General features: G+C 42.0%; 1 protein-coding gene across 3 annotated transcripts in view; it reads right to left on the bottom strand.

Moving 5' to 3' along the window:
- Nucleotides 1–881: 881 nt before the first annotated feature.
- Nucleotides 882–27,879, bottom strand: part of LOC310877436 (DNA (cytosine-5)-methyltransferase 3A-like) — a 53,112-nt gene continuing 26,114 nt past the window's right edge. For 2 of the 3 annotated variants that reach the window (XM_083791289.1, XM_083791291.1), the window contains 17 exons: nt 17,774–18,259; nt 16,976–17,134; nt 16,683–16,790; nt 14,039–14,195; nt 13,531–13,677; nt 12,482–12,526; nt 12,024–12,103; nt 11,669–11,781; nt 10,831–11,014; nt 10,527–10,611; nt 9,779–9,924; nt 8,527–8,617; nt 7,194–7,342; nt 6,650–6,750; nt 5,391–5,460; nt 4,804–4,922; nt 882–4,238 (listed from right to left, as the gene is read on the bottom strand). In XM_083791289.1, coding sequence (XP_083647415.1) covers nt 4,073–4,238; nt 4,804–4,922; nt 5,391–5,460; nt 6,650–6,750; nt 7,194–7,342; nt 8,527–8,617; nt 9,779–9,924; nt 10,527–10,611; nt 10,831–11,014; nt 11,669–11,781; nt 12,024–12,103; nt 12,482–12,526; nt 13,531–13,677; nt 14,039–14,195; nt 16,683–16,790; nt 16,976–17,134; nt 17,774–18,259 — 2,406 coding nt within the window. In that variant the 3' untranslated portion in view covers nt 882–4,072. The remainder of the gene's footprint in view (nt 4,239–4,803; nt 4,923–5,390; nt 5,461–6,649; nt 6,751–7,193; nt 7,343–8,526; nt 8,618–9,778; nt 9,925–10,526; nt 10,612–10,830; nt 11,015–11,668; nt 11,782–12,023; nt 12,104–12,481; nt 12,527–13,530; nt 13,678–14,038; nt 14,196–16,682; nt 16,791–16,975; nt 17,135–17,773; nt 18,260–27,879) is intronic. The other variant, XM_083791290.1, reaches the window with a different exon arrangement.

Here is a 27,879-nt window from a genome sequence, read left to right as displayed (position 1 = left end):
TGTTACATAACGGTATCAAGAAGCCAAAAACAAATGTACTCTTCATGTGCAGTACCTGTATATGGGGTCTAATGAAATCTTGAATCTTGAAAAAACTGCAGGTCTGCTATAACTTTCAATTCCTTTAAATCGAAGATGGGGGAATATAGAGCTTTAACCTTTTAACAAAAACATTTTGTTTTAACAACAAAATATCACTTACGCTACCGTTAACATCAAAATGAATAATAACAAAGAGCTATGGTATTTTTGCACAAAAACAACACATTTATTCAAGTGTTCTCCAGCACAAGTACATAAGGAGATTTTTGTCTTCTCCCTGGACACTAAACATAAGTATGGGGTAAAAGTGGAGAATGACTGCTACATTTGCTGTATGATCTGGTCTTGGAAAGAATCACAGGTCATAAACAGTTATGACAGAAAGGAAGTCACAGAGCGTGTCTTTGAACAGCATCACTTAATATAGGACTGACCTTCCGTGAACAGTGAAATGTAATATTGTTGTCAGTAAAAACTAAAACTAAATAAAAATAAGAACAAATAAAGAAAAGGTATGCATCAATAAAAAATAATTGTTTAAAAAAAAACAGACATGGAGGATATTATGGCATGGAATGTAGGATTAAGATGTGATGTGTATTAAGAATACATTATGCTACAGTAAAAGTTTTTTGGATCTTTTTTTCCCCTTATGAATATTTTCCCCACAGATAGCACTGACTACAGCAATCTCTAGGCTAAAACAATATAGTAAACTTTCATTAACTGTTATTGTTACTTTTCTTTTCAAGTACAAAGTTAAAATACCTTTGTTGATATATTTTATGAGTGAAATTATAGTGCTTCATCCCCATTTACTACAAGGAACTTAAAAACAGTCATTGTCCATACAAGTTTTATTTCTCTTCAAATCAAATATATTTTCCTCTTGATTAGATAAAATGTTTAGCACCATTGGAAACACCTACAACCGCTCTTTTAAAACGGACAACAGAAATAAAAGCATGAAACAACACCATGTAGGGCTGTGCAGTGAAGTTTAAAGCATCCACCTTAAAGCTGTTCTGCAGGCCTCCATTTAGGTCAGCTGACATTTTAACCACAATTCACTTATCACAAAAAAAAAAAAAAAAAAAAGATAAAATCAATTTAACAGTACTAAAAATAATTAGACTTGTGGAGTCTATCAATGCTCAAAGTATGTTTTGAATCAAATGTTTAATTCATTTGATTTTCCATTTTTAATCTAAGATTTTCTAATTTCATGGTGTATATATATATTAGCAAAAGAATTATATTTGTACATCTCATACGTAATGACAATTAAAAAACAAAAACAAATTGGAAACAGCAACAGCAAAACTATGTACATAACTTACAAAGAAATTAGGGTTGCAATACAACCGTTGCATGTTCTATGGAAGAGGGGAAAATTATATCTGGTCAAAATAATATTGTCGCTGTTGGGCAGAAACCTTGTATCTCCATATTTCATCTGTTTTTTTTCATAAATGAATGCCCTATTTCATATTGTGTCTTATGACAGTGTCACACAAAAGTAGCACAAATATAACAAGCTCATAATGCATTACATAATCATGCGTTGTGAGCTTGTACTGTAGATCAGCATTTTCTTTTTAGGTAGAAAAAGCTGATTACAATGGCATGCCTAGGGACACCAGGTAATCAATTCCAAATGTGACTAAATAATGACTACATTGGATCCATTGAAACACAGGTTATTCTTTTCCATTTAATGTAAAGTAACAGTTTTGCACATATAGGTTTCCGTCCGACAGCAATGATATTCCAAAGCACAAGGCTTCATATCAACCCAGGGGCAGTGGACAAAAAACGTCAATAAGGTCACTTAAGAACTTAATTACACTATGAAATTAAATTTCTCAAAACATTTGTCATTTTGAATACTTAAATATCACATAAATAAGTATAACATGTTTTGTTTTGATCGCCAAGCTTGAGAAAATAACATCTTGCCAGTTTTGAGTTCTGACAAACTACAGCCTAAATCCTCCATATTTAGCCTAAAGGTTACAATCAAGAGAATTTCAATGTTTTGAAAGCAATCCAAATTTGGATAAATATAAACATTTTCTATTTCTGTACTACTAATTTTATGGGGACAAACTCTGTTTCACAAGGGGACAAAATATAATACAAATGACATAGTTCCTTAAAACTCTGCCTTAAATTTTACAATCTTAATAGAAATAGAGACATTCTTTCAATGGGGTGGCAACAGTGTGTCACTGCTTAACCACGGAGGACAATATGAATGATGCAAGAGAGGGACAGCAAATTTCATTCCATTGACTGTACAATGCGTCAAATACATGTTTCACATATCAATATCCAATCTTTCACTTCTATTGGCACAGCCCTACTGTATACAGAAAGTATTACACAAGGGTAGTATCAGTTCACATCATAAAACAAAACAATTCACAAGAACCAAGATTTCCCTTAAGATATCAAGGAAATAAAAGGAAGTGTACATATAAAAGTGCTTTATATTGTTGGTAAAACAGCACAAAATTGCTATAAAAGGGTAGAACATTGTGAAGCCGCACCATATTATTGAAGATTTGCACCTGACAGTTTTGTTTGTTTAGGTTTTTTTTTTCTCTTTTTTCTCCTCAGTTTGCAGAGGTGGAAGTAGGGGAGGTTCACCTGGATTGTTTTGGAAACACCTGGTCACCCTCTCTCCATTAACCACACTTACTAACAGTTGTACAGTAATGTCACTGGTCAGGATGAAACTAGAAAAAAGTAGTTCACCACAGACTTTGATTTCAAGGTTTTTTTTTCTTCCTTGAATGACAGAAAACATCATCTCCCATGTGGCTAGCTTAATTTTCTTTTTGTGCAGACACAGGTAGTTGGGGCCTGAGCATAGCGAGGCTGAGTGATTAAATAAGCACCAGTAGAATCATTTATAAAAGCTGTAAAACTCGGATAAGAGGATATGCAGAGCGTCTCTCAGTCTACTTTCAATCCTATTTTCTTTGAAGTAAAACAGAACAGCATGATGTGTTTTTTTTGTTTATTTCTTTTCAAAAGTGTGAAAACGGTTTTCCAAGCGACCGTTTAAAAGAGCTGCATGTCGTCTAGGTTGTCATGCCACATGGGCTGTGATGTTTCTTATCATATTTGAGCACCATGGTGTTGTAACCATATTACAGTAGTACCTTTATAACCTTCAGTTGTGTATATATATAAACTGTAAACAAAGAGGTATATGTGATCTGGTGATTCGGATTCTCCGAGACACAGCTGTCTAGACACTGAATAAACTTTTTCACCACATCTCTATGGACCCTTTTCCACCGGGGTTGAACCAGTTTGGTTCTTTTCCCCCGCCTAATATTGAACCAGTTCAGAGTGTTTCCACTGAAGATGAACTGGTTCAGAACCCTAAAAGTTGGTTCGGAACTGAACCAAAAAATGGCCTCTAGTTCCGGGAAAGCACCAAGGTTCCAACAATCTAGAACAGAACAAGTTCTAGAACCAAAATTATTTTGGTGGAAAAGGTGCCTATGAGGCTCAGTAGATGGAAGCGTGGCTTCACTTTATGTAGGAGTTGTAGTCCACCTCTGATGTTGTAGTCCAGCACCTGATGTTCAGCTGATGTAATTTTATCAGCCAAAGCATTTAACTGTTAAATGCTTTGGCTGATAAAATTATGTAAAATTTTACATCCCTAGCTGTATTTCAGGTGTCTTCCATTACATCTTCGTCTCGTTTTAAATCCGATAGATAGCACTTTTCTTTCTCAGTGTCTTGAGAAGAAAGCAAGTCCTCAAGTATAGCTTGCACAAATAAATCAATAAAATAAAAAATAAAAACTGGATAACACTGCTAAAAGGTAAAATGACATATCAAAAAATTAAATAGAATAAGAATTACATTGGAAAATACAAGAAATAATGTCAAATTTCTATGTCCATGTTTCATTCCTCCAAGTTATATGACAGTATAATCTGAGTAGCAAGGCTCACACAACCAAAGCTGGGTGTCATGAATGGTTCCATGTGAGTCGTCTCATTGCTCAGTGCTCCGCACTCGTCTTCGTTGTCTCACAAGCAAAGTAATCTTTGAGTGGAGCAAACAGGTGGCGGATCACTGGGACGCTCCATGACCTCCCCAGAAGCCTCTGCCTCGCCAGGCGGCTCATGTTAGACACATCTGTATAATGGATAGGGAAGCCAAAGATCCTGGCATGGCAACCCAGCAGACCAAGGGGAGAAAGCAAACACAGACAGACAAACAGACGGGAAGATGGACAGAGACACAGACAAACGGGAGAGAAAGACAGCGGGAGAGAGAGGGGAGGACATTCTTAAGGCTTTGAGTCACATGCAATTTTATCCACAGCACCTTTACACTACCATGACTGCATTCATTTTTAGCATGGGTGGTGGTCCGAATGGGGGAAATTAGCTTCTAACCTTTTGAAGTGCTATCTAAATACTCTACCCGCTAATACTAACCCTAACCCTAACCCTTTATATCAAACATTCATTGATAATCAATAATTGAATAAAATAATAGATTCATAAGCGATCACTATTAGCAAATCTACAAGCTCACAGCGTGTTGCGAACTTGTAGATGAGCAATTTTCTAGTTTATTTGTACTATATTTGATGCAGTATAAAATAGGGCTTAAGTGGTCTTGATTATTCTATTAATCAAAAAGTAATAAGTAGAGTAATCACTAAGAAATAATACACTAAGAAATAATGCAATAATAAAATTGTAGCCCTACAGTACTTCTTACCTTTCCATTTCAGTACACCACAATATGTCTTCTTTTTCATTCATGTAGACTGGGAAGTGCTGGTCTTTGCCTTGTTTTATAGAATTAGACCTGGTGGTAATAGTCCTCACCTTTTCAAACTGCAGAGAGATAAAATAGAGAAACATTAGTACACTCACAGTCACTCATGTGAGCTTGTAGATCTGCTAAAAAGTGTGAATATTTTTATATTTATAGACGAAAACTCGGACTGGATCCGCAGATCCGGATCTTCAAATGGCAAAATCAACAGCGAATTAATTCCTTTTTAATTAAAAAAACAAACAGTAATGGGTTTTGTGATGTATTCTTTATTGTCTGAACCAGCTTAGCTTGTGTTTGTTTACAGGGTAAAAGACTGACTTTTTTATTTATTTCTTGCCCACCTCTGGAGTTATAGGTAAACCCAAACCTCTACCAAAAGTGTTCTTGCCCTTTAACAACACAAATCTTATATGGGGCCCCTTGCACAGTCAAAAACAAAAATAATACATACATATTAATTTGGGGTCCTACATAAAAACAGTTGAGAACCACTGACATAGTTCATTGGTATGCTAAATAAATACCTTTGCGATTCTGCCATGCTCTAAACAATCCTGAAGTCCCAGCCTGTCAGAATACATTGCAGACAGAGGCCTAGAGGGATGAAAGACAAATAATGATCAAACAATCAGGCACTTAAATCCTTCCTGTAGTCTTAGTGAAATGGACTTGAGTTAGAACTACCTCGACCACATTTTTCTGTCTACACCAAATAGCCGATCTACAAGCTCACAATGCGATGCAACAAGCTGCTATTTTTGGCTAATAGGGATGCTGGGGTTCAAGTGGTTAAAGGTGCTACAGTAGGTCTACTCAGGGACCAAGCAAGTCGAGAACGATGTAAGTCGGGAAAGATGACATTTTGGAATGCATGCTCCACCCGGTTATGCAATACCTCTTGTACCTGTTGTCAGAGTACATACTCGCTGTACCCACTACCATACAATCTATCGACCAAATATAGATAGTTATCCCTAATGTCATTAAAAACTGCTGTTGTGTTGATATTCTTTTTTGACAGTTTGCAGAATTACAGTACATTTCAAGCACAATTCAATACAAAGACTGTTAACTGTGAGTGGACGATCCAATAAAGCATTACACTAGGGTGGGCATAGATATGAGAAGCTGATGCCCCCCCCCCCCCCCCCCCCCCCAGAGACAGAGACATTTGGTGCGTCCTACACAGACCTGTGGGCAGACAGATGCAGCATTTGTGCCTTTTTGTTTCTGGACAACTGCCGGTCCGTCCGGATTCCCACTCAGCACTGTCAATTGTATCATCATTAATTATTTGTATTCTATATTACAGATATTTGTAAGGACATCAGGGTACTCCATATGGGGATATATATATATATATACAGAGAGAGAGAGAGAGAGAGAGAGGGGGAGAGAGGGAGAGAGGGAGAGAGAGAGAGAGAGAGAGAGAGAGAGAGAGAGAGAGACGCAATTAGCGCAAGTTCTAGGAAAGTCCCACTGTGATTGGCCAGGGGCCACCAAGCTGGGTTGAAAACGGTAAAGGCAGTGGCGTATCACGGCATATCACGGCCACAAAGCACAGGTGTGAACGGCACTTCCGCATACGTCATGGTCTATCTATGACTTGGCCAGCTGAACCAGCGCTCTATGGGCGTTGTGGGCGTGGAATTCTCTCAATTGTAAAGATCTTTGTCCGTCTGTCTGCCTGTTGTGTTATGTTTTGCTCAGGTTGTGCTTGTGGGTTTAGCTGCTTCCCATTGCCTGCTCTATAAGACACAGCCTGCTTTGCTTTATCCCTCACCATTCTACCACCAACCTGTTCATGCCAGGAAGGTTACCCCAGAAGTAGCGTGCACGGTGGGCAGCAGACACCTCCTTGGCATCGATCATCACTGGGTTACACTGATCACAGAAACACAAAACAATACACTGCTCAGACAAGAGCTAAATCAAGATGCTATGGTTTAGCTTTGGTATGGCATGACACCATACACCCCCATTTCTTATGTGTATTTCCTTTTAAACAATTTGGGGGGGCTTACATAACATATATACATATGCATATGTATGCAACATAATAGTCTAATCAACCTATTAAAGACCCTGGCCTATGCCATGTGATAAAAACATTATTGAGGTAAATACCGTACTATAAAACTAAAGAAGCACTAAGAATGAGCACTGTACTTAGTTTAAACTCATATACTGTAAATGCCAAATTAGAGCCACAAGGGGGAGTAAAACAAGTCACAGGCATGCATCATATGAGCACATTATATCAAGGAATGCCCCATCCTATAAAGGCTGCCAAGGTGATGCTGTTAATGATCAGTAAAGCGGCAGACCTCCAGGAAGCGGGATATGTCTCTCTTGTCACTGACGCCCATTGCCACCACGTTCTCAAAGAGCCAGAAGAAAGGCCTGTCGTCGCCCTCTTTCGGCCTGGCCTCATGTAGCAGCCTGTAGAACTCGAAGAACAGGCGACCGGTGCCCTCTACAGGACAGAGAAACACATTTCACACACTGCATCGAACAGTAGCCAAATTTCAATTCTCTTTTTTTCCAACCTCACATCCCTCAAGGCCATGTAAAGAAGGAAACAACAAACATCACTTTCTTCGTTCGGCAATTCCAGCTGTCAGATTCAACACACTGGGAGGCCTACTGGAGCTAAGAGTTTGATGGAATGCATTGAAGTCTAAGAGGCCTGTGGACAAGCGTATGTATGAATAAACACATCTTTGAAGGATTGTGACTCTTGTAGAAAATATTATTGCGGCAAAAAAATTAAGACATCACACATTTTCTGAAGTTTTGTTATTTGATGTACACTATTATAATTTCATTGGGTATCTAAACAGCAGAGTACGCTTCTGACTGAGTGATTTGTAAATATGGGCTGTCATTGCAAGACTGTCAATTATAAAAAGCCCAGTCAGAAACATACTCTGCGCTCTTTAGATACCTCAATACATTTATATAGCATGCACTTTGAAAACCAAGCGATCAGAAAACAATGTGTCATATGTCTTAATTATTTTATTTAACCAATACTTACAACAGTCACACAATCCTTCAAATATAATGTTTGCCTCCCAGGTGCATCGATGGTGCATGCCGTACAATGTTTCCTTTCCTTCTTTATACCATATAGCCTTGTTGCCTCTCACTCACACTGTTTCCTTGTCCCTCCCAAAGGAATGCGAACACTTCTCTCTCAGTGTAGTGTTATTTAGAATCGACGTCAATTAAAAGGCTTTTTAACTGGAATACCAATTACCAGATATATTGCTGGATAGCAGTGGATACAAATTAACATAAATTGCTGGCATAGGCAGTGTAGAGTCATTCGGTTAAGTAACTTACTGTGACTGTGCAAGATCACGAACATAAAATAAATATCCATCTGGCAGGCACAAAAAAACATCTTTACATGATTAGAATATGAGCAGATCAAACATTTCGTGGCTTTTGGATCCCCTCTCCCGGCGTGTAGCTTACGTCACATAGCCGGGGAGACGGTAGGCCGCAGTATCCAATAACTAAACAGATTTACATTTTTACATCACTTCTCCCGAGAAAAAATTGAAGGACGGAGGAGGTGAGGAGGCCGAAAAAAGAGAATCGGAATTTGGCAATAGAATACAGTATAATAGTGATGGGTTTGTCAAGACTTACCATACAGACCTTTCCTAGCAGGGTTCACTATGGAGAGGTCATTGCATGGACTGCCGCCAATAATTAGGTCAAAAGGACCCCATTCTTGTATCTTTAGAGACAGGAGATGAAGAAACAAAAAGAGTGAAATTGCCACACTACAAAAACAGTGTGCTAAAATGAAAAGCATTTTGGGCATGTAGATCTGCTATTTTAACTATTTTTTTAAATGTTGTTAAGATTTGGATGTTGCTTATGGGCCTATAACGACATACGCAGGAGAGGGACGCCAGGTCGAAAGTGGTTAAGAAGGAGAAAGTGAGCTAACAGGGATATTTGGTTTATGTGTAGTAATTGAGGGCTAACTGATAGGCCAGGTATGAAAGAAAATATGGGACATTATCTTTAAGGTAATTAGAGCGCGCAAGTACTGTGGTCGTCTGCGTACGGTATGTATGGTATGTACGGGTGTCCTTGGTGGTCCCTTATTGGTTGTTGATGTTGACGTAACTAAGATAGGTTTCAATGTTGGGAGGGTAAAAGGTACTGCGATCGGCTTGGTAAGTATGTAGGTCGGTGTTGTTCACGAATCTTAATGAAGTAACTAGAGTAGGTTACAAAGTTGGTATAAGGTCGGTAGAGGGTATGTAAGTGTATGTCGGCATGTTGATGGTGACATAGCTAGGGTACGTTTCAAGGTTGGTATAAGGTCATTAGCATGTCTAAAGCATGTCTCTGGTAAAGATTTGGAACAGCAGTTTTACTTTACTTGCGCACGTATTTACTTGTGCAAGCAGAGCTTGCAAGTACTGTAATCGGCTGCGTATGTCGGTGTTGTCCATCGGCCAATCAGGGATTGGCTGATGACGGAACTAAGGTATGTTTGGTGATCGGCTGGGTGTGTGTGTGTGTGTGTGTGTGTGTGTGTTGGTGCGTGCGCGCGTGCGTGCGTATGTATGTACAGTATGTATGTCAGGGTAAGAATGGTGGTCCCTTATTGGCTGTTGATGGTGACGTAACTAACGTTTCAAGTTGGCAAGTTGGCACCTCGACAGAGTGCATTTCTAGTTCTTTTTTGGGCCAGTCAGGTCTGGCTTATCCAATGCTAATGCATACCCAATGCTTATTTTTAAATATGTGTCATAATCTCAGCTGGGAGGGAGGAGAAAGGACCAGATTTATTGATATTCACTCATTCCCTTCATACCTCCTTGATATAAAATCTTTTCATACGATAGATGGATGGATTTCATATAGATGTGTGTAAACTCACATGTTTGCGTGTGACGTTTCTCACATCGCCGACATACATGATGCGGCCTTGATGCCGGACGATACCCACAGTGATGGAGTCTTCACACACCTCAGATGCAATGTAGCGTTCAACGTGGATACCCAGGTCCTTCAGCACCAGCAACCCTGTGTGGATCAATGTAAGGTGCAACAGCCAATCGAAACAATCAATGTAATCGATTATAAAACATAATCCGACCAAAAACTAAGAAAAAGTTTCATGATATAAACTCCCTTACGTGTAATTTATTGTTACATCAAGCCTATGGTCTTCTTCAGACCCAACAAAGGTCAAATACAATTAATACAGCCATTACATTGACAGATACATGGATTGTCATTCTATAGACCTAGCCCAACCACACGCTTTTCATTTTCTCTGTTCTGACCCAAAAAGGTGACATGAAGTTAAAAGAGTTTGGATTGGCTGTAAACACACACACACAAAATGCAAATGCAATTCCTGAAAAGTTTCCATTTTAGAGATGCAACATTTTTAATAGACAAGAGCAATTATCTGTTCTCTGCAGGGAGAAATTCAAATTTGTATGGAAGGGAGCAGTATGAATAGATTTAAGCTGCCTTTGCATTTATGTGCCAGTGTTATGTATTTAGTAAGAAGTGGGACACTTTGATGTAACTTAATACAGGGAGAAGCTGTTGTACAGACAGGGACTTTTTGCAGGGTGTTTTGTTAGAAGACAGAGGGGAATTCCTTCTGGTCTAACCTGTTGCTATGCCATCAAATAGTGATAGGACACGAATGGGTTTCCTCTTCTCCACCATGACTGGGGGGTATAGCTTTGGTGGTGCCTGAAAAATGACACCAAAAAAGGGTCAGGGGGGAAACAAAATCAGAAGAAATTAGACAAAGTTGATGGAAACTACAACTGCATGAAGTAGTGATTGGGATTAAAGCCTGATTTATACATTGTCGTACAATGGGATTGTGTACCGAAAATAGCCAACCTACAAGCTCACTATGCATTACATCGCAACACGTTGTGAGTAAGAATAAGGTGCAGCACTTACAAAATCCTGGTCATGATTGTTAGCGAAGAAATGCTGCAGACGGCATGGCCAGTCGGTACGGCGCTCCAGTAGACCAAACACACCCTTCTGACCACACATGTAGCAGTTCCAGGGGTCCTCTTTAATAGCTGCAACGGACGCACCTGGCCCCACCAGGAGATCAACACACTCCACACAGAAACACCTGCCCACACAAATGAAGGGCTTTTATCATTATGGTCATGTGTAAATCACAATTGGAGGGAGGGCAGAATCCATTTCTTCCGGCCTACGTACCGGCCGGTAAGCACCATAGTGAAATACGTCGGCCGGTCCGTGATTAGGTCGGCCGGTCCGTGATTAGGTCGGCCGGTCCGTGATTAGGTCGGCCAGTCCGTGATTACGTCGGCCGGTCCGTGATTAGGTCGGCAGGAGGTTAGACGGGACAATAGTCCGATACGGGAGGGGAGGTGCGTGCGTGCGTGCGGGGGTAAATGTGTCAAGTCACGTGACCACTGGCTGTGCTACGAATATGAATTCTTATTATTATAGCTAACTTAATAGTTCCTGCTGTAAAACACCCAATCATATGACTGTCTGTCTGTCTGTCACCTACGGACCGGCCGACAGTGCGTGGGCCGGAAGAAATGGATTCTGCCCTTGCTGGACAATTGCCTGGGACCCAATTTTGGGGGCGCAATTACAACATTTTCAAAGTATTTCAAAAGATTCTCAAAAATCTTAATATTTTGTGAAATCCATTCTAAAGTGCTTTTTGATAGAAGCACTACAGAAATGCAGACCATCTGAATACATAAAAAAGCGAGCGGTTATATAAGCAGAATAAAGCAGCTCTCACCGGCAACAGTTGTTGTTTCCACACATGAGGACCTCTCGTCCCCCACAGCAGATAGTGCAGTATGACTGGTAGCCATCGTCATCGTACTGGTACGCACATTCTAGGAAGCAGTTCTGCAACAGGGAGACGGATTAAAGGTAGCTGTAAATGTGCCCTTGAAACTTTTATTGTCCCCAAATGGAAAATTTGGTTTGCAGGACGGCATAACATCCAGTGTACACTCAATATTAGACAAAAGATACAGAAAACAGGATGCATTTATATATGCATGAAAGATTTTTGTTAGGCTTTTTTATGCTCAAAATGTTTTCTACATCCATGACTATCCGCTCAAAGCCACTACACCAGAGCTTACCTTACAACTTTGGCAGATTCCTCCAGCAAACAATGGATGTTCAACAGAAACATTCAGACTTCCACAGGAGATGCAAATGTCTGTGTATAAACAGGGCAACGGAGCATATCAGACATTGCACAAATGTACCAACAGTAAACACACACACATCGCCCCCAGAGGTGCGAACACTCCGCTGTCACACAATGAAAATCCTCTCACTTCAATACAAGTATTTGGATAGTTGTGACGCACATAGATCTCATAAGAAAATTATACATGAATCCAAAAATAGCCATTTACAACAAAGTATACATACATTTTGGAGCATTTGAATGTGGTGAGAAGTGGTTAACATTAGCACAGCCACACATGCAGTGTTAATCAACCTCAAGGGCAATTAATCTATGTGTTTATGTCCCCTGAGAAGCCCTGTGGTCCCACTGGTGGCCAGAACACACAGAGAACACATCACTTACCCTCTATGCTTCGGCACTTCTGTCTGACTTCATGAACAAGCCGCTCTGAAAACACAACATAAAACAACTGATTGAGGAACGGATAGGACAACGCTCATGATTAGTCTTTTTCTCTCAACAGCCCATTTCAGAGGTTGACAGTTTGAAAATAAACATATTGTTTTCGCTTTTAATATTTGCAGCTAAACAACACATTATGATGTTGATAAATCTACTAGATGTAGATGTGACATTTGATTGATTGATTGATTGATTGAATACTTTGTTATTAGAAGTTTGAAAACAGTACAGCAGTACAGTAAAAACAAGGGTTAGGGTTAACCCACAAAGAATACAAAGATTAGGTAAAGGCAGAAAGATTTCAAAGTACTCTCATTCAATGAGTGAAAGTTGGAGCCACATAAGTTCCTATTTCCTCTTCATGTCATCTAATATATCCCAATCTTGGATGACAGTAACCTTCCAGAAAGACTGAAAGATTCATATCATCAGGTCTAAAACTTAGAACAGCCCTACATAGAATCCACAGGGAAAAGGTGACTGGGAGAGCACAATTGGGAGAATTCCTTGGTTAAAAGGCCTCTATAGAATCTCTGTGAATAAAAACTCAGACTGGGTGGGCCTATGCAGTCAACACAATCAGTCTCCTATTGCAGTTCCAGACATTACACCTGTTTTTTGTTTTTTTTTAAGATATTTTTTTGCGGCTTACGCCTTTTATTGATTTTTGAAGGGACAGACAGTAGGCTGACAGGAAACGGGAGAGAGATGGGGGGATGACATGCAGTAAGGGCCGTGTCGGGTCCGGGAGTCGAACCCGCGGCACACTGCGACTGGATTACCAGTCCGGTGCCCAGACCGTTACGCTACGGCCTGGGCCAACATTACACCTGTTGACGTCACACAAATGAGTGCTATTCCCCTTTAAATCTGCCCAGCTAATGGGCCTCTTGTCCATTTTCTTCCGTGCACTAACTCAGTTGAGTTCTCCCCAAGGGACTGGATATAGGCATGACTGCTGTTTTAGCCCCATTAACAAGGCAGCTTACCTCTTGTCCTTTCGTCAATGATGTCCCTGACCTTGGGCTTCTCTGCTGTGCTTTTGCGAGGTTTTTTGGCTGGAGGGGGCGTGTAAGCTGCGGCCTCCGGCTCCACCCACATCTCTGGGTAAACTTCTTTGTATGGGTTACGCTCCTCTGGTGAAGCGGCACGTGATATTAGACAATTGGTAATGTGTTTAACATCTTTATTTCATTCATGCTGACTCCCTTCATTTAATTCTTAATTTCTCTACCTTTCTATCTCTAATTACCTTAATTGTTTTTGGTACAATGGGACGGGCAACAAAGAAGCTAGTTTATTATTATTATCTCTATTATTTATTCATGTATTTATCTATTTCCAAATTATTCCAAGCAGCGCAGCGAGATGTAAACTACAATACTGAGTGTGTACAGACCGTGGCCATAAAGTCACCCCAGTTGACTATCTTTAACTCGATTTAAAAAATGACTTTAAATTCATTTTAGCTTATCTAACTGGCAGACTTCCTCTTACCCTCTGGTGGCTCTAGCCCCTTGGGCCCAGTGGGCTGGAACCCCGTCATAGCCCATTCAATCATCTGCTTATTCTGCATGTCCACTGATTTGGATGTTTCCGTCTCATCAGTGTCAGGGCAGGCCATGAAGGCTTTGCCTGCCCTGCTGCTTGCCACCTGTGAGAAAATATAATATACAACATTCAGTTTTGGGGGAAATAAAACAACCAACTAGCCTATGAAATGTTCATCGTATCTAAACTACATCTGACATATTACCAACCTGCTATTATCCTATCAGCAACTTCCATAACATGAGAAAATTAGAAAGATGCTAGATGAACCAGCTCAGTGGCCTTGTGGTTAGAGTGTCCGCCCTGAGACTGGGAGGTTGGGGTTCAATCCCTGGCCGGGTCATACCAAAGACTGTAAAAATGAGACCCAATGCCTCCCTGCTTGACACTCAGCATCAAGGGTTGGATTGGGGGTAAGTCCCTGCGACATACTAGCGTCATGTCCAGGGGATGTACTTGTACATCAAGCTGCCTCACGCTACAGAAACAGGAGATAGGCTCCTGCCTTATGGGCCTCATGGCTTGGCAAGGCTACTTACTTAGATGAATCACTCTAGGAGGAAACTGAACTGATTTCTAACTTTCTGATCTATATTGAAAATGAATACAGGGATACCAGATAAATTATTAATTATCAGACAATCATTATTATATTTTGTCATGTTTGTCAAGCATGTGACTGGTGTGTGGTTGCATGTTGCACTGTAAATGCTGGTAAACATAACTGCAAATTGTTAAGCGAGCTACAGTAATAGACCTATTTCACTGCAGCCATATTGACAGGGAATTGTAGGGTAAACACACACAGTTGTCACCAATGCTACTAATTAAGGCTCTGTTCCAGTGTAGCAGAGCATTTCCAGTGAGCCAACATGCACAATAGCAGCACCCAGCGTTTACCTGAATGGAACACAACAGTCAAATAGCTGTTGTCAAAAAACTATATTGGTAGTACTGTTGCCAACATTTTCATCAAGGGCCAAGGACTGTTACATGGACACACATTTGGATACATATATTATGTCGACCATGTGGCTATATCAACAAACAGGTGCAGCAGCAACAGGTGTAGGAGACTGATGACTCCATTCAGGACAGAAGGACCAGCACCGCAGAGATAAAATGAATGAGTGAGTCAACGTTTTATATTATGATTTGAGTCGCCAGTCAAGTTTAAAAGGTTTCTGCTGTTGTTCCTCCCTTTGGTGTGGCCTGTTATTCCCTCACCTCTGTTTTCATTTTAATACGGTGCATAGCATATGTCTTGTTGAAATAAGTTGGCAACTGGCCCCTTTGGGATCACTTTAAGTAACTTTATGCTTCTACTGGATAAGGCTTCTTGTGTTGGCTTAGCTGCAATTTGCAACTCTAGATTTCTTTATAATGGGATGAATCTAGAGTTGCAACACCCTCCATTGTTTTGCACACCTGTTGGTGGCGCTATAACAGGCCAATGTGAAAAGGGTGGGATATATTCCTCAGTTTAGTAGAAAATTCTGTGAAAGATTTCACCTAAATTGCACGCTCATGATTTGAGTTTAAAAACAGGCCAATCCTGCAAACTTTGAAAGCCAATTTTAGCCAATTAGGATGGAATATGAAATATCGGAGAGATCCGGCTTGAACACATGACTATAGAGATGGAGTGAAACGATTTGCGGGATTTTTGGACAGAATCTGGAGGAGTAATATATATAGATTTAGTATATATAGTCGGCCTCCTGGTGGCACTTTAACAGGCCGTTCTGGAGAATTTGAGGCAGAGGTTCATCGTTGGCATCCAGGGAGTGTGTGTACAAAATCTGGCATCGACCGGGTTAACGGTGCCAGAGATTAGCTGTTAACAGACGGACGGACACACGGACACACACACACGGACGGAGTGCAAAACATACTCTCTCCCCATGCCTTCGGCCTGGTGGAGACAAAAATCTAGAGTTGCAAATTGCGGCTAGTGTTGGCTCAGTCAGTCGCCTTAGGACCTGGTTCTGGTTCTGGATTCAATCACGAGTAGCATGGCATGAGCAATACAGTTTGAAATAGAAACCGTAATCTTCCACTATCTAAGAAATTTGTGCATAATAGATATACCGGTACACAGTATAATGACACTGAGAGAAGAACATATTTTATAAATGTATACAAGCTATGCCTTCTTTCTCAGTGAATTTGACACCGAATTAGGGCTGGGTGCAATAACCGCAATATCGCCATACCACCGGTATGTAACACATACCGCGGTATCGGGTTCATTACCGTGGTAAAATAAAATAGATCTATTTTTTCTTCTTCTTCTTTTCGTGCTGTTTTGCCGACCTAAGTTCTAGGCCTACGTGCATATGGTGTGATATGAAATGAAAAGTCTATCATAATAAACCCGGAATCAGTGAAGCTCAGTCTAATCATGTCAGCAATAATGCAAAACGAGCACAAACCAAATGGTTGCTGCTGGCGTGGTGGAACAGCAGTGGCTGGAGCCTTTTAATTTATCAATTTAATATGTGCGGTAATTATCGTCATACAGACGGTTACCGCGGTAACAAAAATCCCATAGCACCCCAGCCCTACACCGAATATACAGTATGCTCACCTGCAGTACTTCAAAGATGGCCTTTTTGTATGTCGGCTTCTTGTTATAGGTTGGCTGGTGAAAGGCATTGCAAAAGGAGCTTAAAGGCATGAGTTTCTCTACACAGACCTGTGAGGGAGAGAACAGAGAAACAGAGAAATTAAACTTTTTTTTAGTACCTTTAAAAGAAAAGGACAATTGTGCAGATGAGGTTATAAAACATTCCGTCTTACAAAAACAGCCTGATAAAGTGTAAAACTACAAATCTAACAAGAAAATTGAGTGAATGATGAGAAATATTTTGTCACACTCACCACTGAGAACTTTCGATCTCCATACCACATGACCCATCTGGTTCCCTCTGCAGCTCTACTCCGACCCGTCACGTACCAGGACACGATACAACCAGGCCACCAAGAGAACCCCCGCAGCTTCCCCCAAATTAGCTCTCCAATGCCAAAACCACGGCCATCCTGCAGCCCGATATAATAGACAATTTCACATAACCACACCAACCAAACGGTCTAATTTAAAATACATTTCTAAAATGTCGCCTTAGGGTTGCTGACAGGCCATAGACACTTGTTTAAATGAACAAATATACAAATCATTTGTAAAAATTGTGAGATTCGGGAGATTAGGTGATAGTGTAAATAAAAATGATGGGCTTCAGAGATAATCATAAAAACATAATGAAATCCCATTTTCCCAATAGTCTCTATTGAAAAACTGCATTAGTCTAGTAGTCAGTGCCAAATATCTTTGTCCACTACTTTGCTTAATACCTCCTTGTGTGTGTGTGTGTGTGTGTGTGTGTGTGTGTGTGTGTGTGTGTGTGTGTGTGTGTGTGTGTGTGTGTGTGTGTGTGTGTGTGTGTGTGTGTGTGTGTGTGTGTGTGTGTGTGTGTGTGTGTGTGTGTGGTTTTCTATTTTATTTTAGTTAGTGTTTTTAATCCATAGCACATGAAAAAATGTATATATATTTTACGGCAGTTTATTCTTTGCTTTATTTAGATAGGAGAACATAGATAGACAGGAAACCAAGGTCAGAGAGAGAGAGAGAGAGAGAGAGAGGACATTCAAACTCTGGTCCTCCTCATGACTCACAAGTACCTCATATTCTGGCTCAGTGTCTGCAGATTTGGGGGATGTCTTCTCTCCCCCTCCAATGGCCATTGGCTCAGGGGTTGTGGCCACAGTAGGGGAGGCAGGGTCAGTGGGCTGCTGCTGCTGATGTTGTGGTGGCAACGGTGATGGTTGTGATTGTTGCTTCTGCAGTGGATGGGACTGGGGCTGCCGCTGAGGTTGAGACTGAGGATGGGACTGAGGTTGAGACTGAGTCTGTGGGTAAGAATGAGGCTGAGGTTGATGATGAGAATGAGGCTGAGAATGAGGTTGAGAATGAGACTGAAGTTGACGCTGAGAGTATGACTGGGGCTGCTGCTGTTTCTGTGGCAGAGGACGCTTGATCACTGAAACCTCTTTCTGGGGCTCTGGTTCCATCTCCTCATGGTCCTCATGGTCTTCTGGTTCCATCTCCTCATGGTCCTCATGGTCTTCCATCACGTTCATCACTGGTACCAGCTTTTTCTTGTCTGCCTGAAAAGCAATCCCATGGACAACAGAGATGTCAGCTATGGAATGGATTGGAAACTGCAGAAAAAAAGGAACAGACCCTGAATTGGGTCCTGTCTCTTCAAAATCAGAAAAGAAACGTAAATTCAGAGATGCAAAATCTAAATGGTTGCATGTGCTGTTCATACACTATTCTGTTAGCAGTGATACACAAATAGCATAAATAGTAGAGACAATTTATACTTAACCCATTCTGGGCGGGAACCCTGTTTGGTGTTTTAAGCATTAATTTATGTTATACTTTAGCTATTGAAAAATAACAGATCTACAAGCGGTGCCGTGCTACGAGCTTGTAGGCCTTTGTAGGCCTTTCAAATTTTGAATATATATTCTTTCAGAGCGTACATTTTTAACTCTTAACTATCTTTGCTTCTGGGGTGTCCCTGGAACAACACATTTTCAGATGCGGGTCAGCGGCCAATTTCATATAGTTTTTGGGGTCCTTGACATGAAATAGTTTGAGAACCACTGACAGGATTTGGTGTCGAAATGGGTTAATATGTGCAAATGTTGGCTAGGCCATTCATATGAACCGCTGGAAAAATCTATAACGCAAAGGCTAGCTTTCAAATTATAGAAACATCACTCCTTTTACCTTTTGAATACACTTACAAAACCTGTTAATTGTTTTAACATACCATTTTGAGTACAAGTAGCCATTTAAGATGCCATTTCCCTCATGCTGTATAAATCTTCAAGACATATCAACAGCACTGACCAACAAAGACAGCAGTAACTGATTTCTCTGTTTTCATGGTCTGAAGTGTTGATTATGGTTTTGCAAATATTACAGCGTTATATGCTACTTGTGTGAAATGCCCATCTTGGTTCAACATTTCTCTCAGTTTCACAACCCATGAATTTTCCTGTTTGCCTTTGTGTGGTAGAAGACTCATTGTAAGGCATATAGAGTGTAGATGGCAGAAGGCATAATGAACAGAATGGTACAGTCTAGAATGTCAAGCTACTAAAGCCTGAGCAAACACTCCTTTATCTCTGTCAGACTGTGAGACCTATTCATCAGCAGCAATGTATATAGTAACTCTATAGTTATGCATAGATGACGGGAAAAACAAAGACATTGGAGAAAGTGAGAGAGGGCGATTGAGGGAGACATGAAAAAGGAACGTCCAAAAAAAGAAAATGATTTTTTTCAATCCAAAAGCACTTATTTTTACATTTATTCAGTGGTTAACACATCTAAACCCTGGTGTTTGTTTTGCCTGTCCTGTTGATAGTTGACTTTTTGCATATCTGTCTGTGTCCGCTAGCCACAGACCGTGAAACTGTATTAAGGATGAATGTTTTCTGATTATGTTTAAAGGCCTTTCTGTTTGTGGGGTAGCTAGTGTATGACACTGATCATTGGACCGATTTGAACCCATGATGTCATGAGGTCTGTTCCCGTTTAGCATGCATACTAACCAGGCCTGCTTTTACAGTGTGGCTCCTAGGAGCTGAGCAGACTAGAAGAGGGTTTTTGTGACGCACTTGACATTTTCACAAATCTCAAAGTGCTACAGGGTTTAAAAACAATGGCATAAAAACTGCATGTGCGTCTCTCCAGATAATCTTGATAAGCGCTGGACCGTTCAGCACCAGACTTCTTGTGCATGCTGCCACAGAACAAGGAAGTATATCCCAGAATACTTCGAATGAATCTTATCCTGTATAAGTCAAAGTAGGTTGGAATGGATTGGGCTGAAACTTTGCTGTCATACATGATTGATGTCATAGACTGGCTTTGTTGTTGTTCTTAATACTATAAGAGGCATTTCTACACAGTAAAATCCACAGCATTTTACAATGCATGATTACAAGTATCCTGCTGTATGTGTGTCTTTACTGTATAAGGTGGATAGAGATAGTGGGACTAATACAGCCTTGAGTAAACATGCTTTTATCTGCGACTGTAAGGACCTATTCATCAATAACTGCATGTACAGTAACTCTATAGTGTCTCAGGCTTTGCTGGAAGCGAGTTCACTGGGTTTGTGGTACCTGACACTGAACCATTAAGCCTGATTTATACTCTGTTGCATGCTGGTGTTGTGCATCAAACATATCAGATCTACAAGCTCACAATGTGTCACGGTGCGACACGTTGTGAGCTTATAGATCTGATATTTTATATTAGATGCATGACACGATACGCATCAGAGGACGAGTCCCAGCCGTGATTTAAGCCCCTCACACACTAAATCCCCAACAGCTGCGCTCATTCTGATGTCTCTGTTTCTCCCTCTCTATAGTCTACACTCTAAATGCACATGCACTCACTTTATTGAGTTTATTCATCTATCACACACTCCCTCCAGGCTCTTGTCTGTCACACACGCACGCACGCACGCACGCGCGCATGCACATGCAGTAGCCCACGGGACCCCCATAAGCGTCCATTTGTACAATCTCAGAGTGGTCCCAGGACCCAACAACAGTATATACCCGCAGTCACATGCAGTACGTAAACACATGCTACTCATAGTATTAGGCTCAACGTGTCTCCCCTGCACAGCTGTGCTCATGCCATTACTCTGTCCCCAAAAACATTCTCAGGTTTCTCTCTCACACACAGTGTTAATGGCCCAGGCCAGATTGACTGTGGGGAGAGATGGATGGTACTGTACAATATATAGCACGAGAGAGAGAGAGCAGAGGGGGAAATGAAGACAGAAGAACAGTGAGAGAGGGTTAGAGAAAGAGGGATAGATTAGACAGTATACATCAAGGCTACTCAACTTAAGATGGCTCAGGGCCCAGGGGCCACTCAGCAAAATTCCAAAAGTCCAAGAACCGCAAGCTATGTGTCAGTATTATTTTGAAACGTTTACAAATGTATTGACTACACGGACTAGTTTAAAAATCAAGAAAACATACAGTAAAAAAAAGCCACATTTCCATCATGAACCAAACCTCAAACAAAAACATTGTGATTAATTCATTATGAAATTAGTCTTCTTCATTCACAAAATGTGAAGAGAACATAATGAACAGATTATCACAGGTGAATAAATAAGTGGTTAATACTCATGGGGCTTTCACTTTCTCTTGGAACAAACAATACCCACAATCTTGTTCAAAACAATGAAAATAAATTATACATAGCTTGCGAAGTTAGTTCAGTCAGATATACTCGAGGGGTTTCATGCTGTGATACAAATACTCAAGGAGTTAATATGCTGCATTACTATGTGGGTGTATTCAGTGTGTGCAAGACCCACATGTCATTCTCTGATGTGGCAGTCAGCTGACCAATTGGGCGGGCTACTTAAGCTCACAGACGTTTTCGGCTGTCTCCCAGACGTTTTCGGCTGTCTCCCAGCTTCTTTTCCATTTTTTTAGACAGCTGGTGGATGGAAATTAAGCTCCACCCCCGCGGCTGACTGCCGTGGGGGCAAGCGTTTCCGGCAACCTGCCGCGGGGGTGGAGCTTCTTTTCCATCCACCAGCTGTCTAAAAACCCGGAAAAGAAGCTGGGAGACAGCCGAAAACGTCCGCGGCTTTCGGCTCAGGTGTGGAAACACTGTCCTCCTGCCTTCCTTCTGCTTATGGTTCCTGGTTGTTATGTGATGTTTGCTCCCACCACCATCCCAGCACCACCGGTGGGCTCTGTTATTTATGTTTCCCATGGGGGGTTGTTATTGTCTCCACCAGGCCGAAGGCATGTGGGGAGAGTATGTTTTGCACTCCGTCCGTCCGCGTGTCCGTCCGTTTGTGTGTCCGTCCGTTTGTGTGTCCGTGTGTCCGTGAACAGCTAATCTCGGCCACCGTTAACCCGGTCGATGCCATATTTTGCACACACACTCCCTGGATGCCAACCATGAACCTCTGCCCCACACTTTCCAGAACGGCCTGTTATAGCGCCACCAGGAGGCCGCTTTGTGCAAAACAAGTTTTTCCATGCCATATTTTGCACACACACTCCCTGGATGCCAACCATGAACCTCTGCCCCAAACTTTCCAGAACGGCCTGTTATAGCGCCACCAGGAGGCCGCTTTGTGCAAAACAAGTTTTTGCACAGTACACCTACAGATTTTGTCCAAACATCACGCAAATTGGTACACAGTCTCTCTAGAGCCATTCAACGAAACGGGTCTTTCAGATTTATCAGACTCCATCCTGATTGGTTAAGATTGGCTTCCAAAGTTCACAGGAGTGCTCAGTTTCAAACAAAATGCTGCAAATCATGAACACATCGCGTGATTTCCGTGAAATTGTGCACCCACATTCCCACTAGGCCGAGGACGAAATGCCACATGAACAATTTCAACTCAGCCTCAAGGTGGCGCTATAACTGGCCGAAAAGTGTTTTTACCTCTAACTGCACGGATCTGTGGATAACCTGGTGGAGACCTGTGCCCGGAAGGGCACTTTTTCTAGTTGTATATCTATTTCCCTGCTCTTAATGTTTAATGATGGTGTTTGATTGTGCCGAGCAGGGAGAAAAATGTAGGAGAGCCGAACGCTAAGATAAAATATTATATGCACACTTGTATTCTCATTCTACAATAAATATTGGTTAAATCTATTCGTGAGTTATCTGACTGAACTAATTATATTTTTATTGGTATGACCTTAACGGGCCGCAGATACATTAAGCAGGGGCTGCATGTTGAGGTGTGTGTGTGTGTGTGTGTGTGTGTGTGTGTGTGTGTGTGTGTGTGTGTGTGTGTGTGTGTGTGTGTGTGTGTGTGTGTGTGTGTGTGTGTGTGTGTGTGTGTGTGTGTGTGTGTGTGTGTGTGTGTGTGTGTGTGTGTGTGTGTGTGTGTGTGTGTGTGTGTGTGTGTGTGTGTGAGCTTGTAGATCTGATATTTTTGATGCACGACACCAGTGTGCAACCAAGTGTAAATCAGGCTTAATAGTTCAGTGTCAGGTTGGTACCACAAACCCAGTGAACTTGCTGATATCGTTTACTCACTCTCTGATACAATTGACCGCTTTGGCAAAATGTTTAGGAGTAATATAATCGTGTGTGTGTGTGTGTGACACCTGAATGCTGCTAATAGTTGCAACTAATACTTTGTTTAGGGATGTTCAGCAATACAAATGCAATGCATTTACACAGTGCATACACCAAGGTCTGCAAATACTTGAGTGTGCATATCCCTGGATATATGAGAGAGAGAGAGAGATCCAGTGTGTCTGGTTAACAATAAGGCCTTTAAGGGGGGGCTTGCTAGACAGCATGGGGAGGGGTTACGGCGTGCAGAGTAGAAACATGTGCTCTTCAATCAAGAGGCTCCACTGTGGTATATAAATATCAGTACAGTAGGCCTGGTTGGAAGTTCAAAGGCCTGGGCCATATGTGTTAGGCCTCTTGGCTCCAGCGCAGCCACACTGGAGTCAGTGTTATTCAGCCCTGCTTGGACGGTGCACATCGCACATGGCTTAACGAACTGCAAAAACTAACCCAACATCAGTTAGATTTGTTTAAATGTGTTGTTTTTGAGTAGTGCTAACCGCTGCAACGTGTGGCTTTGTGTGTTTGTCTATTCCCCCCCCCCATCATGTGGCATATACATCATCATATCGCAGGGGAAACGGATCTGTGCACCATCCATGCAATTCAGAACAACAAGCTGGAAAGGAGAGAGGCTGACAGACACTCATTGTAGGAGAAATTATCCTGTTTGCTCTGAAGTGATTGCTTGTCATCTGCAGCAGGAAAGATACTATACGTTTTATGATACGTGTTTTGGTGTAAGGGTTTGACTCTGGAGGTACAGCCTACGGTTACTACTCCACTATTGGAACCAATGGGAAAGTGACATAGAAAATGCTGGGGGGGTCATAGGAAGAGGGAGGGGGAGAGTACAGTGGCTATAAGAAGCAGATATTTGTCTCTGGCTTTCTTCCCAGTTGTAAATGCCCCCTTTTGGGGGCCTCACAGTGTGAGCTCTGCTACACCAGCAAGACAGGCTCTCTGGGTCTGAGGGGGAAAATAGCAAAGGAGGTTCCCGGAGACACAATGCCGTCTTTATCATTTACGCACGCCTGCCTGTCACTGACAGCTTCAGGAATACCAAGCAAGCACTTACATAACCTGTCAGTCTGTGTCGAAAGACAAAGGCAAACAAAAAAGACACCACACTTGGGATTATTACATACAGAAGAGTCTCTGTTGTCACAAATAGCTCAAGATTCAAACCAACAAATTGTTATTCCTGGACAAGAGCCTGGTTAGAGAAATGACTACAATGGAAACCTACCTACTGTACATACAGTAATAGTGGGCTTTTGCTGCAGATTGAAGAACAGTGAAAACACAAGTCTTCTATTGCGCTGGCAGAGTGCAGAGACATGTTGGGTGCACAATAGGGGCTAATCTGACTTAGAGCTCTGTACAGCATGATACCCTGAGGGCTCAAGGGGTGATGGAGTGCATTGGGAGTCAGTGGAAAAAGAAAAGAAGAGAGAAATTGGTGGAGTGTAGACATTTCAACACATGTATTTTGGGAATATGTTGGGAATATGTTGGGAGATGGGGGAGAAAAAAATACAGTGACATCCAGTCAGTGCTGAATTAAGCCCTAAAGTGCCTTTCCGCTCATACACAACACTTAATGGTATATAGAGTTGACTATACTGTAGCAACACAATGGTTAATTCTTCTTTTATGAGGTGAACACCTCATAACCTCAGTTGATTTCATGGCCTTTCTCCTGACTACACCAACAGGTATTTTCACAATAATCAAAGTTGTTACTCTGATTGTAGTGATACAGGTCACGGATGCTAAGCCCCATTGCTACAGAGTAGAAGCAGCATAGGTAGAGTTGTTATTATCTAGTAAAGACAGCCGGTACTGTACAAAGACAGCAGTCGTACAGTAGAAAGAAAAATCATGAATATTCTTATATTGAATTCAAGTATATTTTGAAGGGGAGACACATTTTAAGGGGAAAGCTTTATCAGGTATAATGATGAACATTACTTCATTATACCATATGACAGCCGGCCTTTGAAGTCTTACAAAAGATTTTGACCTTTGAATACAGTATTCTGTCAACCGCATCAAACAAGAAAGACGCTGCAGGGGACTGTGTGGCTGTTTGATGGATTATACAGTGAGATATGACTTCAGTGCACTCACTTCCATAGGACCAAGCTCGTCTTTATGACACAAACAAATACCTCTTCAAGTTATGACAGATGGAGCTAACAAACTGGACTCATTAGAACCCATTAACGCTGGTCTCGAAAAAGGTTCTTTCAAGCGTAAAATATAAGCTAGCATTCCTCAAGATCTGTTGTGTGCAGCAGTGTAGCTATTGCATTCATTAAGGCAGATTTTAAGCACTGGTCCGCACAAAAGGCACGGCGTATTTCATTTATAGCCTTCTTGGGGGCGGGGGGGGGGGGGGGGGGGGGCGAGGGGGTCAGAGAAAAAGAGGCCATCTGGTCTTCATTGTGTTATATCCTTTTAAGAGATAATTAGGAATATTACAGGGTCAGCCATGAATACATAAACATAATTCCCCATGAATCCACAAGTGGCATTGTTAAAATAGCTCCCCAAGGAGTTTGCCTATATGGCTCCCAAAAGCTTTTCAAAAGGTTGTTAAGTAATCCCTTTAGTGCTCCTGTGGTTATAGACCTACTTAATGTAGAAACAGAGGGGGAAACGCACCATTCACTCTTCAAAGAGAACAAAGTACAAGGTAATTACATGATTTCGGTGACTGCTGGGTAACAAAACAGGACTTTCAGGCATACGAACTTTCTCCTAGTTCTTATAATCAATATATCAGATAAAGACCCAGGTCAGCGTAAGTTCAAAAGACTAAAGCATTTGTCATGTGTTCTAACACCTCAACTTACTAGACTACCGGAGCACAGAGCAAATCATAAGAATAATTTAATGTTAGTCTAATACAGTTTTGTTATCTCCAAAACAAATAGGCCTATGTTATGTTACGTAAGATGAAATCATGTGATTGCTCTACAAATATTTGCCGTAAACACACTTGATCTAAGAAATCAACATTTCTTGGCCCCGTTGTAAAATAGGAAATACTTTCTGCACATTCCCCCCCATGGGATCACTCTAACCCCCCCCCCCAAGCAACTTTTCCCCTCAGCACATCTGCAAACGCCTGCACTCACTCACCCGCTCATTCTTTTTTTTCTTTTTTTTTTTAAAGAGACGGTTTCCCTTTAAGCCGTGCAGAGAGCAGATGGTCCATAACAACTCGTGGAAATACCTGAAGTCAGCATATTCTCCCTCTCGCTGTAAGCAGGCTAATCACACATGCACACTTTCCTACTGTGTTATCAAACAAACAATGCATTGCACATACCCATACACGCCGGTGCGCGACACGTCTAATCCAATGTGTCGGGATTGGAATTTTTTTTGCCCCTCAGCTCTCCTAAGGGGTAGGAGAGATTGCTTCAGAAAAAAAAGAAAGCATGAACATTTCTTTGTCTGAGAATTCAGGGTCAGGTGATTCCAGACAGGAATTCTGGTTGGCTAGAGAGGACTTGCAAAATGTTGGCAGCGATCCAAGAGGCTGTCTTGCTTTGCGAGAGCAAGCAGGGCTGGAAATTTGCTGCAAACCTCATCTTCACCCTCATATCCATAACACAGAGTTTATTTCCATAGCTGGGGGAGGGGTCAGGAAGAGAATGGGGTGGGAGAGAGTGAGAAGTGGGAGAAGTCCACTGTAACACAAGACACGTAAAAAGAGTGATCCCATTCCCGGAGGGAAGGCGCGAGACAGCAGGGTTTCAGACCTCCTGAAACTAACCCATTCAGGCAAAATGTCCTCACAGACCCGACTGCCCCAGCAACATGCTAGAACAGACCCGACTGCCCCAGCAACATGCTCACAGACCCGACTGCCCCAGCAACATGCTCACAGACCCGACTGCCCCAGCAACATGCTAGAACAGACCCGACTGCCCCAGCAACATGCTAGAACAGACCCGACTGCCCCAGCAACATGCCAGAACAGACCCGACTGCCCCAGCAACATGCCAGAACAGACCCGACTGCCCCAGCAACATGCCAGAACAGACCCGACTGCCCCAGCAACATGCTAGAACAGACCTGACTGCCCCAGCAACATGCCAGAACAGACCCGACTTCCCCAGCAACATGCTCACAGACCCGACTGCCCCAGCAACATGCTCACAGACCCGACTGCCCCAGCAACATGCTAGAACAGACCCGACTGCCCCAGCAACATGCTCACAGACCCGACTGCCCCAGCAACATGCTCACAGACCCGACTGCCCCAGCAACATGCTCACAGACCCGACTGCCCCAGCAACATGCTCACAGACCCGACTGCCCCAGCAACATGCTAGAACAGACCTGACTGTCCCAGCAACATGCTAGAACAGACCCGACTGCCCCAGCAACATGCTAGAACAGACCTGACTGTCCCAGCAACATGCTAGAACAGACCCGACTGCCCCAGCAACATGAGAACAGACCCGACTGCCCCAGCAACATGCTCACAGACCCGACTGCCCCAGCAACATGCTAGAACAGACCCGACTGCCCCAGCAACATGCTAGAACAGACCTGACTGCCCCAGCAACATGCTAGAACAGACCTGACTGCCCCAGCAACATGC

Source organism: Protomyctophum parallelum (genome assembly GCF_964188405.1).
Source record: "Protomyctophum parallelum genome assembly, chromosome: 20".
Classification (NCBI taxonomy): Eukaryota; Metazoa; Chordata; class Actinopteri; order Myctophiformes; family Myctophidae; genus Protomyctophum; species Protomyctophum parallelum.
This window is presented reverse-complemented; position numbering and strand designations above follow the sequence as displayed.